This window comes from Phacochoerus africanus, chromosome 7, assembly GCF_016906955.1.
Source record: "Phacochoerus africanus isolate WHEZ1 chromosome 7, ROS_Pafr_v1, whole genome shotgun sequence".
Lineage (NCBI taxonomy): Eukaryota > Metazoa > Chordata > Mammalia > Artiodactyla > Suidae > Phacochoerus > Phacochoerus africanus.
Genome location: NC_062550.1, coordinates 82,308,301 through 82,323,455, shown reverse-complemented (window position 1 = coordinate 82,323,455; position 15,155 = coordinate 82,308,301). Strand labels below are relative to the sequence as shown.

At 52.0% G+C, this 15,155-nt stretch overlaps 1 protein-coding gene across 5 annotated transcripts in view; it reads right to left on the bottom strand.

The window, feature by feature from the left end:
• Nucleotides 1-25: 25 nt before the first annotated feature.
• PFKM (phosphofructokinase, muscle) overlaps nucleotides 26-15,155 on the bottom strand; it is a 48,243-nt gene continuing 33,113 nt past the window's right edge. For all 5 annotated transcript variants that reach the window (XM_047788089.1, XM_047788084.1, XM_047788088.1 and 2 more), the window contains exons 4-23: nucleotides 14,150-14,227; nucleotides 12,524-12,713; nucleotides 12,148-12,313; nucleotides 11,357-11,401; nucleotides 10,854-10,962; nucleotides 10,644-10,739; nucleotides 10,316-10,408; nucleotides 9,473-9,598; nucleotides 8,038-8,102; nucleotides 7,555-7,618; nucleotides 6,671-6,820; nucleotides 5,640-5,710; nucleotides 5,189-5,276; nucleotides 4,948-5,100; nucleotides 4,318-4,482; nucleotides 2,731-2,792; nucleotides 2,394-2,505; nucleotides 990-1,089; nucleotides 805-910; nucleotides 26-565 (exon numbers count right to left, since the gene is read on the bottom strand). In XM_047788089.1, the coding sequence (XP_047644045.1) occupies nucleotides 421-565; nucleotides 805-910; nucleotides 990-1,089; nucleotides 2,394-2,505; nucleotides 2,731-2,792; nucleotides 4,318-4,482; nucleotides 4,948-5,100; nucleotides 5,189-5,276; nucleotides 5,640-5,710; nucleotides 6,671-6,820; nucleotides 7,555-7,618; nucleotides 8,038-8,102; nucleotides 9,473-9,598; nucleotides 10,316-10,408; nucleotides 10,644-10,739; nucleotides 10,854-10,962; nucleotides 11,357-11,401; nucleotides 12,148-12,313; nucleotides 12,524-12,713; nucleotides 14,150-14,227 (2,184 nt within the window). In that variant the 3' untranslated portion in view covers nucleotides 26-420. The remainder of the gene's footprint in view (nucleotides 566-804; nucleotides 911-989; nucleotides 1,090-2,393; nucleotides 2,506-2,730; nucleotides 2,793-4,317; nucleotides 4,483-4,947; nucleotides 5,101-5,188; nucleotides 5,277-5,639; nucleotides 5,711-6,670; nucleotides 6,821-7,554; nucleotides 7,619-8,037; nucleotides 8,103-9,472; nucleotides 9,599-10,315; nucleotides 10,409-10,643; nucleotides 10,740-10,853; nucleotides 10,963-11,356; nucleotides 11,402-12,147; nucleotides 12,314-12,523; nucleotides 12,714-14,149; nucleotides 14,228-15,155) is intronic.

The window sequence follows — 15,155 nt, the reverse complement described above, 5'->3', positions numbered from 1 at the left end:
AAGATGATAACAGGAGAACCAGAAGCACAGTGACCAGTTGGCATTTATTAGTGTAGTTATTGTTTGTCACTGTTGTAAAAGTAGTAGAGGAACCAAGACTTTGTTATCACAAAGAAATAAATAAAGCTTATTTTTACGAAAATTCTAACCGAGTAACTGAAATCTAGCAGTAGCACTAGAGGAGCTCAGCCTTGTGTGACAGATGAAGCTGGGGTAGAAGCATGACAAATTCTACCTATAAGGAGCTTCCACTTACTGCCCCTGCCCCAGCTCCCTGGCTAGAGCTGACTGATCATGGCTTCAGCATAAAAGGAAACCTAATGAAAAATGAGCTGAAATACTTGAGAATACATGGACTTGGATCTATCGGGGATGAGCTGACGATGATCAGACAATCTGTTCCCCTCGCTGCAAAGAGGTTTAGATGGTAGCTTCTCCAGACCGCTTCCGAGTGATGTGCTCCAGGTGGGCATGCTCTGACGTATCCAAGTCAATCTCATATTTGGCCAGGATTTTGAGGATGGGCCTCAGCTTCAGCCACCACTGTTCCTTGGGGATACGGTGCCTACGGAGGAACGAAGTAGATGTAAATTTAATCTTTAGCACCCCAGTCAGCTTCTATCAAAAGCTTTGGGAAGATGTTGAGCAAGAGGCTGGATTTGGGGCATGGGCACCAGATCTGAAGGAGGTACCACTACAGATGTTACTCTGAAGAGAAAAGGACTGAAGACAGGGAATAGGCTGGGAAGAGTAGATCTTGAAACCGCCAAGGAGGGAACCAGCCTAGGAGGTAGATGTACTCACTCAAAATCCGTCTGTTCCTTCAGCTCAGTCACTGGTTGAAAGACCAAGGCCCTCTTGCGCATGCCCAGAACACAGCCCGAGTCTGGGGTATTGGCAAAGATCCGCCCTGCAATGGGGGCAGTCAGTCAGCTTCTGTACTGGGAACCAGCTTCCAGGAAAGGGGCTCACCCTCTTACCCCACCTACCGTTGCGGTAACTCTCTTTGATTTTCCCAGACATCCAGTTCATAGCCTTCGCACCCATCTTAGTGGCAAAATTCCTATCAAATGGAGTTGGGCTCCCACCCTGGAAAAACAATCATAAAAATTCCACAGGGAAGGACTCTAATGAAGTACCCATGATGTTGAAATACACAGAGAAAAGAGAAAAGAAGAGGCCAAGGTTTACAGCCAGAAACAGGAATCAAGAAGCCTAACCATGGAGGGAAATCCTGAAACAGGGCCAGGAACCAGGGTGAGCTGGCCTAGCATATTTAGCTGTTAATCAGCTATGAGAGTAAGTAATTAGTACAAGGGGATGACTGGTCTCACAGTGCCTCTTCTAGCTCCAGAGCTGTGTGACCCTGTCCATTTCCTTCTAGTCTTACTGGCCACTAGGTCAGTTCCCTGCTCCTCTTCAGCCAAATGGCTTTTGTCAGTCACCATCTCAATGACACAAAGTGTGCCTTGTGACCCCATCTGGATGCTCTTGGTAGCACCTCAGAATAATATAAAACGCTGTGCAGATTTTCTCTGAACAAAGCAAAAGTTAAGTGGGAAAATGGGAAGAGAGGAAACACAGAATATAAGTCTTTACACTTTATCCAATAGGACCTCATTCCTGCAGGGGCGGATAATCCAATTCAGACTGAGATAATGAGAATTCATCTCTGGGTGCAGAAAGGTCAAAGGTCAATGCTTAAACAGCACCAGCAGGGGACGTTTGGGATGGGGGAGGCCTCAGACCACTAGTATCACTGTGGAGGTGATTGAATGTGGATGATAGGAAGGGATTCCTTTCTCCTCGAAACCCCAGTGAATGGAGATAGAACCCAAGGCCAGCAAGGTGCCTGTACTCCACCCTATGAAAGGCAGCATGGTGTGATGGGAAGAGCACTGCCCTAGCTCATTCTGGCCTCACTCAAGCTAGATGAGTGGCTCTGAAAACATTATTTTTCCTCTCTGAGCTTCATTTTTATCTGAAGAAGTGGTTCTCAACTGGAGGTGATTTTGCCCCTGAGGGGACATCTGGTAATGTCCAGAGATGTTCTTTTAGTTGTACAACTGCGGAGGGAGTGCTGCTGGCATGGTGAGTAGAGTCCAGGGATGCTGCTAAGCCATCCTACAATGCACACAACTGCCGCAAAGAATTTTCCAGCTCAAAATGGCAAGGGTGCCAAGGTTGAGAAACCCTGCCCTACATGGAGAGGATGAACACAGAATCTCTAGGGCCATTTCCAGGGTGGAGATTTCTGACTGTGACTGTAAAGGCCGCAGGCCTGAGCTCTGGGGTGGCACTGATAGCTTCCGGCAGGTCGGGGGCCAGCACGGGCTCAGTGGCTGTGGGGGGTTATGGCTGCTGCTGCTGGGCATGCTGTGTGTCTTCCCCACCTGCTGCATGTGGCCAAGCACATTCTTCCTGCTGTCGAAGATGCCTTTCCCCTCCTCAGAGTACAGGTTGAAGATGAAGTCAGTGGTGTAGTTCTCATTGCACTTCTCGTTCCTGTAGGAGAGACCGAAGCCTGTGCAGGGCCTTGTCCCCTCCCTCCACCAGCCTTCTGCCTTCGTCGGCTGTGTCCCTCCCAGTTCCACCTCCTCCCACCATCCAGGCTCTCTCGCTTGGCAGCCACAGCTCCCTCAGGGTGTCCGAGCCGCGGGTGCAGTCTGACTCGGGCCAGAGCCTGGCTGTTTCTTCTCTTCAGCCGGGAACAAAGCAGGGAGGACATACCTTAACACCAAGCCCCTCTTCACAGTTGTTTTCATCTTTTGCACCAGATGTTCCACATTCACCTGAGAAGGAAACAAAATCCTAAGCCCAGCTGAGAGCGGATAAGGCTGGGCGGGTGCACAGAGCCTGGCCTCTCCAGGAGGGGAGAGGGATGTGCAGGGGTTGTTTACAGCCTAATCCCTTAAGAAGGTCAGGGCGGGGTGAAATTAAGTGAGACTCCAGAGGAGACTGGCAGAACAGGAAGAGGGAGTTGGAGTCAGGATGGTAACTGTCAGTTTTCAGCCCCTCCCCACCCCCTCCTAACCTCCTTTCCAGGGCTTTCTGGTTCTGCCTCCCTCAGAGGGCTGACTCTGCTCTGGGTGTTGGACTCTTTAAGTTGCTTCATATGCAGCAGTGACCCGCGCCCCCTGTGCCCCTGCCACCGCCACCCTGGAGGAACCATCCTGTCATTTGGGCTTTGAGTTGGGGTGAAAAAAGGAGAGGGTCACCATCCACTATAGGCAGGGTGGCTGAGTCCTTGGATTAGGGGGTTCCCTCAGCCTGCAGACTCCACTTTGTGGCTCATTCCCCTTCCAGTGAAGGGGGATCTTGGAAAACAAGGATCATAGGGCATCTGCCTCAAAAATGGAATGAGAAGAGCCCAGTTTGGTAGCAAGGGGAGTCTGGAGGGGCGGCGTGACTTTCTCAATCAGTTCATCTGCCTACCCACTAAGTTCATCTTTTCTTCTTTTTTATCTTTTTGGGGCCGCATCTGTGCATATGGAAGTTTCCAGGCTAGCGCGTCAAATCAGAACTGCAGCTTCTGGCCTATACCACAGCTGCAATGATGTGGGATCTGAGCCATGTCTGCAACTTACACCACAGCTCATGGCAACACCAGATCCTTAACCCACTGAGCAAGGCCAGGGATCGAACCCGTGTCCTCATGGATGCTAGTTGGATTCGTTACTGCTGAGCATAACAGAAACCCCGGCCTACTCACTAAGTTTAGAAAGGTTTTGTAGCCTCACTAAACCTTTCTTATTTGTAATACAGAGAAACTATCTCCCTTACATGTCTATTATGAAAATAAAAGGGGGAAAAAAAAAAACAACACAGGAGTTCCCGTCATGGCACAGTGGTTAACGAATCCGACTAGGAACCATGAGGTTGCGGGTTCGGTCCCTGCCCTTGCTCAGTGGGTTAACGATCCGGCGTTGCCGTGAGCTGTGGTGTAGGTTGCAGACGCAGCTCGGATCCCGCGTTGCTGTGGCTCTGGTGTAGGCTGGTGGCTACAGCTCCGATTAGACCCCTAGCCTGGGAACCTCCATACGCTGCAAAAGCAGCCCAAAGAAATAGCAAAAAGACCAAAAAAAAAAAAAAAACCACATGTAAAGGGCTTAGCAGCCTGGCGCCCTTCAAAAGAAAGCTCCACCAACAGGATCTGTGGCCTGTATGGGAGTTTACACCAGAGAAGGCCTGCCAGGTGCTCGCTCTCCAACTCCACAGACCATCAGCTCTGTCCTGGTCTTGAGCTCTTATTGTGGGGACAGTAGGGACAGACTGGGGCAGGGGACAGCCTCCTAGCAGGCTCCTGTAGCTCTCTACCTGCAGGTCCCGAATGGTGAAGGGCTCCTCAAAAATATAGGCAGCATCGGCCCCCGCTGCCAGTCCCGCCATGGTGGCCAGGTAGCCACAGTAGCCGCCCATGGTTTCGATGATAAACACACGGCGCTTGGTGCCCGCCGCGGACTGCTTGATGCGGTCACAGGTCTGCAAAGACAATGGTCATAGAAATTCAGGGTCAGGGATGTGGTTCTTGTCACTGTTCTGGCCCTGGCCATCACCTAGCTCTGGAGCAACATCCTCCCCCCCCCACCCCGGCCAGCTGGGCCCCTAAGCCCCTCAGGTTTCTGCCTTCAGGGACGGCAGGCACACCTGCCAACCACCCTGTGGCCCCTTTCCAGAGAAGAAGGTTGTCCCTACCCTTCCTGTTGCTCCGCATAGGGGAATTAGGCCATCTACAGAAAAACATTTGGTATGCGGAGAGCAGATGCATGCTGAGGTCAGAGGACCCACAAGGCACGTGGAACAGACACTAAAGGTTGAGCTCAATGCAGTCTGTGTAAATGCTGGGCTTGAAGAGGCATTTTTCTAACACTGCCACTTGGCTGGGACAGAACAAGCTCACTTGCTAGGCCCAGGCTCATCCAGGGCTCACAGCTGCAGCACGCTCACCATGCAGATGGTGTTGAGAGCTGTGTCGGCCCCCACGCTGAAGTCTGAGCCCGGCACGTTGTTGGAGACCGTGGCAGGGATGACCACAAACGGGATGCAGAGCTCGTCATACTGCTTCCTGCCCTCCATCAGCTCTAGGCCCCCTGTGTAAGCCTGAGAGGAAGAGAGCAGCAGGGGTAGGAATCACGGGCGAGGGAAGGTGGGGGAGGGTGAAGGGAGATATGGGCTGGAGGACACTCACCTCAAAGCCCCCAATGATCACAAGGCCCTGGATGTTAAACTTAGTGATGTTGGCACTGATCTGTTCGAAGCTCTTCTTGGGGAGAGTCCTGGTTGGTTGGGGCAAGGGCCAGGGGTGGGGGTGATAGAATTTGGAGAAGAGACAGCAAAATTGAGGGAGAGAAAAGCTAGAGTTATAAAGCTCTTTATTTATCATTTCTTGCTTGTGCCCCCTTCCCTACCCCACCTCTCACCCACATCCAAGGATACACCTGGGGCTCTACATGGCCAGAGCTGCTAAAAGGTGTCTGGATGCGAATGTCCGCCTCACTGAAGCTCCTGTGAGCTTGGGAGTAGAGGACCTAGATGACAGCACTGGTCCAGGAAGGCCCTGAGCGAGTGAACTGATGCCCAAATCCCAAGGGAGACCTTTAGAGGTGACTAGAAGGAGGTGCTCCTGTAATGCCACTCACCTTTTAGTCCCAAGTTTAGAACCACCTTGGCCAGTCCAGCCCCCAACATAGCTCCAGCCAGCTTCCTCGATCTGTGGGGCAAGGTCACACAGGTCTGCACTGGGCCTGACACCACTTCCTGCGTGCTGACCCCGCCCAGAGACACCTCTCCTTGGAACACCAGGCGTCACTTTTTCCCCACGTCACTGAACTTCTTCCACCCTTACTGCTCATTCACTGGCATTAAGCCCCTGCTTACGCCAGGCACTGCGCTGAGCTTCAGGATGGAGAATTAAATACGCTGTTTGCAAAGGATTCATTTCAGTGGCTCCTGCCTGTTCCTACTGCCCTAAAATTAAATATAGTGCCCCCCTTATCCATGATTTCATTTTCTGAGCTTTTAGTTACCCATGGTCAACCTCAGTCCAAAAATATTAACTGGAAAATTCCAGAAATAAACAATTCCTAAGTTTTAAATTGTTTGCTGTCCTGAGGAATATGATGAAATCTTGTACCATCCCGCTCCATCCCACCTGAGATATGTATCATCTCTTTGTCCAGCATATCCACGCTGTATATGCGACTTGCCTCTTAGTATAGCAATAGAACAGAGTATACATTGACCCTTGAACAGTGCAGGGGTTAGGGGCATCGACCCTCCATGCAGTCAAAAATACACATATAACTTTAGCCAACTCTTATATCCATGGTTCTGCATCCATGGATTCACCTGACCCGGGTCAGAATACTGCAGTGTTTGCTATTGAAGAAAATCTGCATGTGAGCGAGCCCATGCAGTAGCAACCCAAGTTGTCCAAGGATCAGCTGTGTACAGGGTTTGGTGCTCTCAGGGTTTCAGGCATCCACTGGGGATGTGCCCTTGTGGATAAGGGGGGACCACTGTATCTACTTCTGCTTGCGCCCTGAGAGAAGAGAAAGGTAGCGAGGGATAAGGAAGGCCAGAGAACAAACAGGTCACCGAGCCACACTTAATCCCACCATGCTGCTCCTGGGCCCTGGAGTTAAGTGCCCGCTTTCCTTTCATCCCGTACCTGACCCTTGGCTAAGCCCTCGAAGCCATCGTGCACAACCAGCACTCGGTTGCCCTGGATGAGGCCAATTCTCACAGTGGAGCGGACAGCGGCATTCATGCCTGCGGCTGGGGCCCCCACGTTCATCACGGCCACTGTGTAAGAGCCACTCTAGAGAAGGAAGAAGAGAGGGAAAGGGGAGGGGGACAGCAGCAGGATGGGGAGACTCTGAGTCCCAGTGGTCCTGACAGCACACCCCCTCCCAGGGGATGCCGGCACAGCCTGTTCCCTCCCTCCCACGAGGGAGTGAAAGCCGTCATCACAGGTCAATCAACAAAGCCTCGGTCTCTGATCCCAGCTCTCACTGCACAACGAGTACGAGCCCTTCCAGGGCAGTGTTTCCCCAACTTGGATCCTCGGACCCCCATGTCAGTCCACTCAGGGAGCTTGTTGAAGCTGCATATTCTTGGCTCTGGCCCCGATCTGAATGCCCTCTGAGGGAGGGGAATAGCATGTTGAATAAGCACCAAGATAACGCCAGTATACAGTGAATATTAAGAACCACTACGCCAATGGAAAAGGTGGCTTAGAGACACAGATGTGACTATTGCAATGTGCTCAGAGGAAATAATACATAAGCCTCTTTCCCATTCCTTGCACGCCATCCTGTCAGCCCTGAATGGGACGTGGTCCCGGGTTAGAGACATCCAGGGCACACTACAACATGGGGCTTGTACCTGGGTGGCTGAGAAATAGTTATCTTAATGGGGTCTTGGACTCAGCACTGAAGATTAGAGGGGGGCAGAGAACTTGACAAGACCATGGGTTGTGTGGACTGAGGGCAACACTTTTTGACAGGAGAACGAGGGAGGAAGAGGGAGGAGGGGAGAGCAACTTGCCGGTACCTTAGTCACTGGGGGTCTGATGTGAGCCAGAAGCTTGTATACCTCCCAGTTGTTCATGAAGCTCCTAGAAAAAGTACCGAGAGAGAGGGCGAGGGAGAGAGAGAGATGTCTTCAGGCCATTTTCCAAGGCCAGCAGCCAGGGAGATCTGGTCTGAAGTTTTGCTCCCTGAGTGAAGTTCCACAGGGCAACTTCTAAGGCCAGAAAAGGCAGAGCAGGGAGCAGGCGGTGACTCATCAACACCCCCCCGGAGCACGGCCCCCCTTGCCTAGGGCTAAATACAGAAATAACAGACAGGAAAGCCTAAGGCCCGGGAGAGAATCCCCGGAGTGCACCGAGCCAATTCTCTTGGGGAAGAAACTGCTGCAAGGACAGTAAGAAGAGAAAAAAGCAGAAGCTCCTATTCCGGGTCTGGAGTACATCAATTTGGGGCTTCCTTCTAGCATCTGATTCTGCAGCTAATAAGCTCCCAGCTATTTCCTCACCGGCCTCTCAGCTTCATGGCTTCATCAAATCTCTTCTCATTCATGGCCTTGGTCACGTCTTTGGTCTGAGGGAGGAGCAGAGCAATAGTCAGGCTCCAGGGCAGGGTTCCGCACAACTGGACTCTTACCCCTACCCCACCCCAAGACCTGCCTGTCTCTGGGCTTGTGACTAGATCCTGCCCACCCTGTACCACACCTTTCCAGTGCCCCCACAAACTTTCACAGAGGAGAAGTATCTGCTTTTCCTTAATTTTCTGAGTAATGAGCAGCAAAAGAAAAAAGCTGATTCAATGCTCTATTTATTAGAAGATGAGCAGAGTGGAGGAGGAACACACACAGATACAGCAACACCAGGAGTTCCCATTGTGGCTCAGCGATAAAGAACCCAACTAGTATCCTTGAGGATGCAGGTTTGATTCTCAGCCTTGCTCATAAGCATCCGGCGTTACCATGAACTGTGATGTAGGTTCTGATCTGGTGTGGCTGTGGCTGTGACATAGGTCGGCAGCTGCAGCTCCAATTCAACCCCTAGCCTAGGAACCTCCACATGCTGTACCAGTGGCCCTGAAAAGCAAAACCAAAACAAAAAAAAAAACCCAGCACCTTCCTCCATTCTACACCCAGAGAGCCCCAGCCTCAAAGCAGCCTCTAAACTAATGAGTAAAATAACCAAGTAACCAGCCAGGAAGAAAGGCTGATCCCTGTCCTGTGCTTCCCAGCTATGCTTTCTGCTCTGCCAGCCGGTGCTTTAGCTTAGTGATGTGATGCAGTTCTAGGCAAGGCTGGAGCCTGTCCAGGCTGTAGGGCCTTAGGACTCCTGAGTCTCAGAGAGAAGCAGCCTGGACACAAGGAGCCAGCCCTGAGAACCAGCCAGACACCTTCACCGCCCCCCCACATGCTGGCTCTGGGACATCAAAGGAGTGGTTCTCAATAAGCAGAGCCACCAGTTCCTGAGCATCAACCTCTTCTGGGTACAGCAACAGATCACTTACCTGCCTTCTCGCCAATCCCTATAATGGCCCTCGGGGTGAGTAATTTTTAGTAACCTCATGTTGGTTTAGAGAAACATGTTCAAGGTGGAAATCAGAGAGACAGATAAGCTCCCCAGCGAGAACTGCATAACATCCCCTGCTTTTACTAGGGTCTGGAGAGAGGTTGCATTTCTCCCAAGGCTGGCTGGTATAAGATATCTGGTCTCTACTGGGTAGGATGGAAGTTTTGCATCTTCTTTAGGAAGATTTGGCAGATGGGAAAACTGAGGCTTAGTTAAGAGAGGTGACAGCTCGTATGCACAGCCTCCTGTGCTCCTCCCCGATGAACCCCTGGCCTAACTGCGTGCCTCTCCACCCACCTCGCCCGGGTGGCTGCGCTCTTCCATTAGCTCAGAGACCGGGGCTTGGGGCTGGGAGGGAGGCAGCCTGCGGTCAATACTCACCACCTGGACGCACTCCATGAGGGGCAGGCGCACAGCCTGGTTACCAGAGAGGCTCACCACACAGGCAGGGGTGTCCGGGGTCCCCTCCAAAAGTGCCATCACCGCTTCCACACCCATCCTGCTGCCCTGCAAGTAGCAAAGACAGTCTGCTTCAAGCCTCCCCGTCTAGGCTAGGCCTGGAGAGCCTGGGCACCCAAGGCCTTTTCCAAATCTTGAGTTGAGTTCCGCATTTTTTGGCCACGCCCATGATGTGAAATTTCCCCCACGCCAGGGATCAAACTCGCACCACAGCAGCAGCCCAAGCCATGGCAGTGACAGCGTTGGATTCTTAACCTACTAAGCCACCAAGGAACTCCCTGAACTTCACAACTAAGGACTGCAGCCAAGAACTCTGGCCTTTACCTCCCTCCTCAGATCTCATCCAAAGCTTGATGACTCTTAATCCTCTTGCCATCAGAACCCTAAGGAGTCTCCCTGGTTCCAGAGAAACATGTCCACTACAGTAAGTCAGGGGATTACTGGGGCTGAATAACATTTCCTTCTTGAATTGATAAAACAAGGCAAGTAGGAATAAGAGGGTACCAACTGTGTGTCTGAGGTTAATCTAATAATCCTGATAATGCTCAAAGCTCTAAGATACTAGACCTTAGGGGAGCATTTTTTGCAACAAAAGAGAACTCTTGCGTGTATGGGAAGGGGTCAAGGGCCACTGCAGTCCAGAGGCTGGTGGCGGGGTGGCACAACCAATGGTTGAAGCCCCTGTGCTGTTAAGTGCAGTCCTGCTGGGAAAGGACCACAAGCTGAGGGTCCATGGTGTGAAGATCGCTCAGCCTCATGACTTACCAGTATTCTGTCAAAGGCTGACGGTGTCCCACCCCGCTGCACGTGCCCCAAGACGGTGACCCGGGTGTCATATCCCAGACGCTTTACCACCAGCTGAAGGGACCAAGAGGGGCAGACAGAGATGACGAGTCAAGGAGAGAGAAGCAGGGACCAAGGTAAACCAAGGATGACTTGGCCTCTTATCTGGCAATGATTCCTGGGTAGGAGGAAACCTGGGGGCAGGAACCTGGGGAGGGACAGGAGAAGGACTCAGGGGAGACTCAGAAACCACCAGGGGATGGGCCGGGTGGGCAAAGTGTCAAGGCTGCTCTGGCTCCATCATACTAACGTCTTTGATGTTTTCTGAGGTGATTGGCTGTCCATTCTTGTCAATTGCACCCTCAGCCACAATGATGATGTTGAGACGAGAACCCCGGGTCCTTGTCTGGTCAAAAACAAAGGAGAAAATGGTCAGAGCTACGAAACTGATGGACAGGAAAGGGATCAGCAGTGGAACAGGGTGGGGGACGCTTCAAAGGGCAAAATAAAGGGCCAGTACCTCGCTGAGCCGGCGACAAAGATGCTCCTCCCAGGCATCATCCGGCGGACACTCAGGAATGAAAACCCAGTCGGCCCCACAGGAGAGAGAGGTGACAAGGGCCAGGTACCTGAGATGAGAGCCAGAAGCATTGCGCACAGGCTACGTTCCACCAAAGCCTCACCCCTTCCCAACAAGCCCACTCGGCCCCATGGCTATTGAAAGGTCTGAGGCTCCCTTTCACTCTTGGGGTGCAGGGAAGAGCCCCTTGTATTCATGCTCATCTGCCACAGTGGCACCCAACCTCAGAGCACTGTCCATTCTCTCACATTGCATGCATGCTTGTGCAGAGCACTCTTGCACCCGTGCACACACAGGTATGTAAGGAGGTGGAGGGGCGAAAGGCGGCCACACCAAGACAAGCACGGACACCACCAGATCTGCACCCCTGGGCGGCCTCTCTAGGGAAGAGGACAGGGCTACTGCTGGGCTCACGAGATAAAGGGGTCAAACGGGGATCTTACCCACAGTGCCGGCCCATCACTTCTAACACAAATGTCCTCTGGTGGCTGCAAGAGACAGACATAGGGCTGACATAGTCGAAGTATCCCTGTGGCCAGGACCAAGCCATCCCCGATCTCGAGGCCAAGCAACCTCTCTCTGAGATGCATTTATGCCCTGGGACTGCCAGCAGGTCTCCTGAGAGACCAGGAACACCCAGGGGAAACTCTTTAGCCCCAGGGTGTCCTTCCCAGGCCTAAGAAAACACAGCAGAAGAAGGTGTCAGGATTGAGGCTCTGTTCCCAAGAAGGAGGAGACTCAGGCAGGGAAGGGGTGAAGGGAAAAGAGCTGAAGGGAACGCCAGCCTGGAATCCTCCAGGATCACCGGGCAGGAGACTGTCAACCCCCACGCCCCCATTCCTCCCAGCTCTGCCTCCCCCGAGGCCCCTCCCTACTGTGCAGTGTTAGTAATGGCCTCTACAACCTCTGTGATATGGTTGGAAAGGTTTGGGGCTCCCTGGATTTGTCTCAGCCTGGTCACTAATGATTTAGGAGACCTCGCAAGTATTAAAGACCTCAGAGCAACATGTCTGGACAGAGGGCTAGACAGTGACCAGAGGCAAGTCTTAGAGCATTTACAGAGCTGTGCAATTCAGTGCTCCAGGGATCACTGTTAGTCAAAAATAGTGTTCTAGCCCCGGAAAACCAATCGTTAGAGTCACCACAGCTCAAGTGCTTTAATCTTCCCTGTTTCCTGGTGGGTCAGCCTGTCCCAGCCACCATCCTCCCACACTGCCTCCCACCGAGCCCTCACCTCTGGGCGGTAGTAGTGATGGCGTCTACGATCTCTATGATCCGGTGCAGGGCCGAGTCCGTGCCAATGGTCATATCGGTGCCGCAAAAGTCATTGTCAATGGAGCCCACCAGGCCCACGATGTTCAGGTAGCTGGACTTGTTAGCCTCCTCCGCTGTGATCTTACCTGACAAGGGGAAGCCAAGCAGAAGCTACTGGGTGAGGACCCTGGTGTGCTGAGGAACAGAAGCCAGGAGAGGGAAGGGGCTGAAGCCGATGGCAACTGTCAACAATGGCAGGAAAAGGAGGCCAGAGACTGCCCTCCGTGCCTCCACTGGGAGGAGATGGCTGTGTGTGTGCATGCGCAGGGGCCACACTGATGAGAACAGCATCTCACCTGCTTTCTGGAGGTCGTTCAACAGGTCACCCCACTCAGAGCGGAAGGTGTCGGCCCCAGTGAGGCTGCCATCGCCCCCAATGACACACAGGTTGGTGATCCCACGCTTCACCAGGTTGTGAGCAGCTCGCAGCCGTCCCTCTCGTTCCCGAAAGTCCTTGCACCGGGCGCTTCCAATCACTGTGCCGCCCTTTGGGGAAGAGGTGCAAGTTAGATCCCCAGATGACATTGCCAAAGCTGGGCTCAACAAGCTAAGATTCCCCCTGTTCCAACACCTCCATGGGCTGACATCACCACATGGCTCCCTAGGAGGTTCCCTGACACAAAGCCGTGGCCCCTTCTAAAGGACAGGGAGGTGGTGCTGGCTGAGATATCACAGGGTGGACCCCACATTCTGCTACCCCTCTTAGAAGATGGCTCGGACGGACCCATTTCATTGAAGGCTTTGTCATCAACCTGATTATCCTGGAGAGAACTAGGGAGTGCACACATATCTGCAGGCTTTGGAACTAATCTCCATCTTCTGAGTCTTGGAAGTGTAAGAAGGAGCAATGGTAGAGTCCCGGATGTGGCACAGTGGCTAAAGAATCTGACTGCAGTGTCTTGGGTTGCTGTGGAGGTGCGGGCTTGGTGTGGTAGGTTAAAGGATCCGGCGTTGCCATAGTTGGGGCATAGGTCTTAGCTGTGGCTCAGATTCAATCCCTGGCCCAGGACCTTCTATATGCTGTGGATGCAGCCATTTAAAAAACAAACCAAAAAAAGGAGCAGTGGTGACTTCAGCAGGGACCAGGCATTGTCAATCCTTTCCCCTTCATGCTGGCGATCCATGTGCTATTAGGAGGAGCCACAGGACCCAAGTATTCACCAGAGAAACAACTCTGAGTATGAAAAGGGCTCAGAGATACCCCAAGAGAGGAAAAGACACTTAGGGTTTTCATAAATCATATAAACTCCTGGCATCCAAGACTTTAGGGGTATTGATGGAGAATTCTGGGTCATTATCAGACTACTTTATGGAGGCACCATACAGAACCTTCACTAAGCTGGACTTTTTAGGAGATTGAGGTAAAAGAATGGGGATACAAATGTAATATGTACATTTTTCAGTAAATCAGGAAATGGATGTATATAGAATGACAAGAGAAAATAGCAAAAATGGCTGCGGATACAGTTGGAATAATCTAAACTCTAAAAGGCTCTCTCAGTCCCTCCTCCCTTAAAAGGTCTGGTTTCAGGTCACCTCCTCGCCATCACATGAGGACTGGCAGACTTCAGCTCTACTTCTGGCTCTGGCTCCAGTCCTCGGGTAAGGTTATTTTCAGGGCCTAACCTTCCCTGTGACCCCAGAGCAGGATCTGCTTATGTGCCAGTTCTTCAAGTCTTGCCTTTGACCTTTCTATAAAGAGCATAGTGTCCCATAATCACATCCCCACCCTCCATCCTGCCCCAGGAAACTAGGGTGATGTTTTCAAAGTCAAAGAGTAAAGGGCAAACGGAGGCCCTCTCTCGTCACAGAATCCCTTCCCACCAAACCACATGGCAGGGAATTCGGTAAACCATGAGCCCAAAGCTGAGTGGGGTGAGACAGGACAGGACAAACAGGAGACAGGAGTCCCCTGAACATACCAGCTGAAGCATCATGGAAACGCTCTCCCAGGTGGCCTCCCTGATGTTATCTCCGCCATCCACCAGGCCTTGGTAACCCTGTGGGTACATCACACCTGTTCAGCCCCTGCCCGGCTTCCCCCCAACTCCCAGGGTTATGATAGGATCCCTGGGAAGAGGTCCCTAAGAACCTAGTCACCCATCCCACCTCCTGTTACTGATGCCTGGGTGCTCCTGAGGATAATGCCGTCCGAGGAAGGAGATTCAGCTTTTTCAATACCCTCTTTTAGTTGCTCTCATTCTTGAAATATCAGGATGCCCTCCCTAACTTTTAATCTGGATTCCTCTTATTTTTGGTTCATCCCACTTCTTTCCAGGGGTGTTTTAATAACTAACAATAGAGGAAAGAGGATGTTAGAGGGAGAAGGGAGAGACATGTGACTTGAAAAGGTAAGAGACAATAAAATTTGAGAGAAGAAAGGCAGCTAGACCTGATGAAAAGAAGAGTGGACAAAGGATGAGAGGAAAAGGAGAGAAGGCAACCAAAGAAGGGTTAGCACCTCAGAGAGTTAGGCCAAGAGGAGAAACGTCGTGGGCCTCTCCCCTCCTAAGGCTCTCTTTCTGGATGCCCTGTATTTGCTATGAAGCACTAACTCATTTCAGCTTCTCTCTCTGTTTGGGGGACATGAAGGGAAGGCAGAGTTTCTTTTTACTTTAAAGTGAACAGGAATTTCCGCTGTGGTGCAGCAGAAGCGAATCTGACTAGGAACCATGAGGTTGGGGGTTCGATCCTTGGCCTCGCTCAGTGGATTAAGGATCTGGTGTTGACGTGAGCTGTGGTGTAGGTCACACACTCGGCTCAGATCCCGAGTTGCTGTGGCTCTGGCGTAGGCCGGCAGCAACAGCTCCGATTAGACTCCTAGCCTGGGAACCTCCATGTGCCATGGGTGTTGCCCTAAAAAGCCAAAAAAGAAAAATAACAAAACAAAGAGTGAACAGGGGGAGTTCCTGATGTGATGCAGTGGGT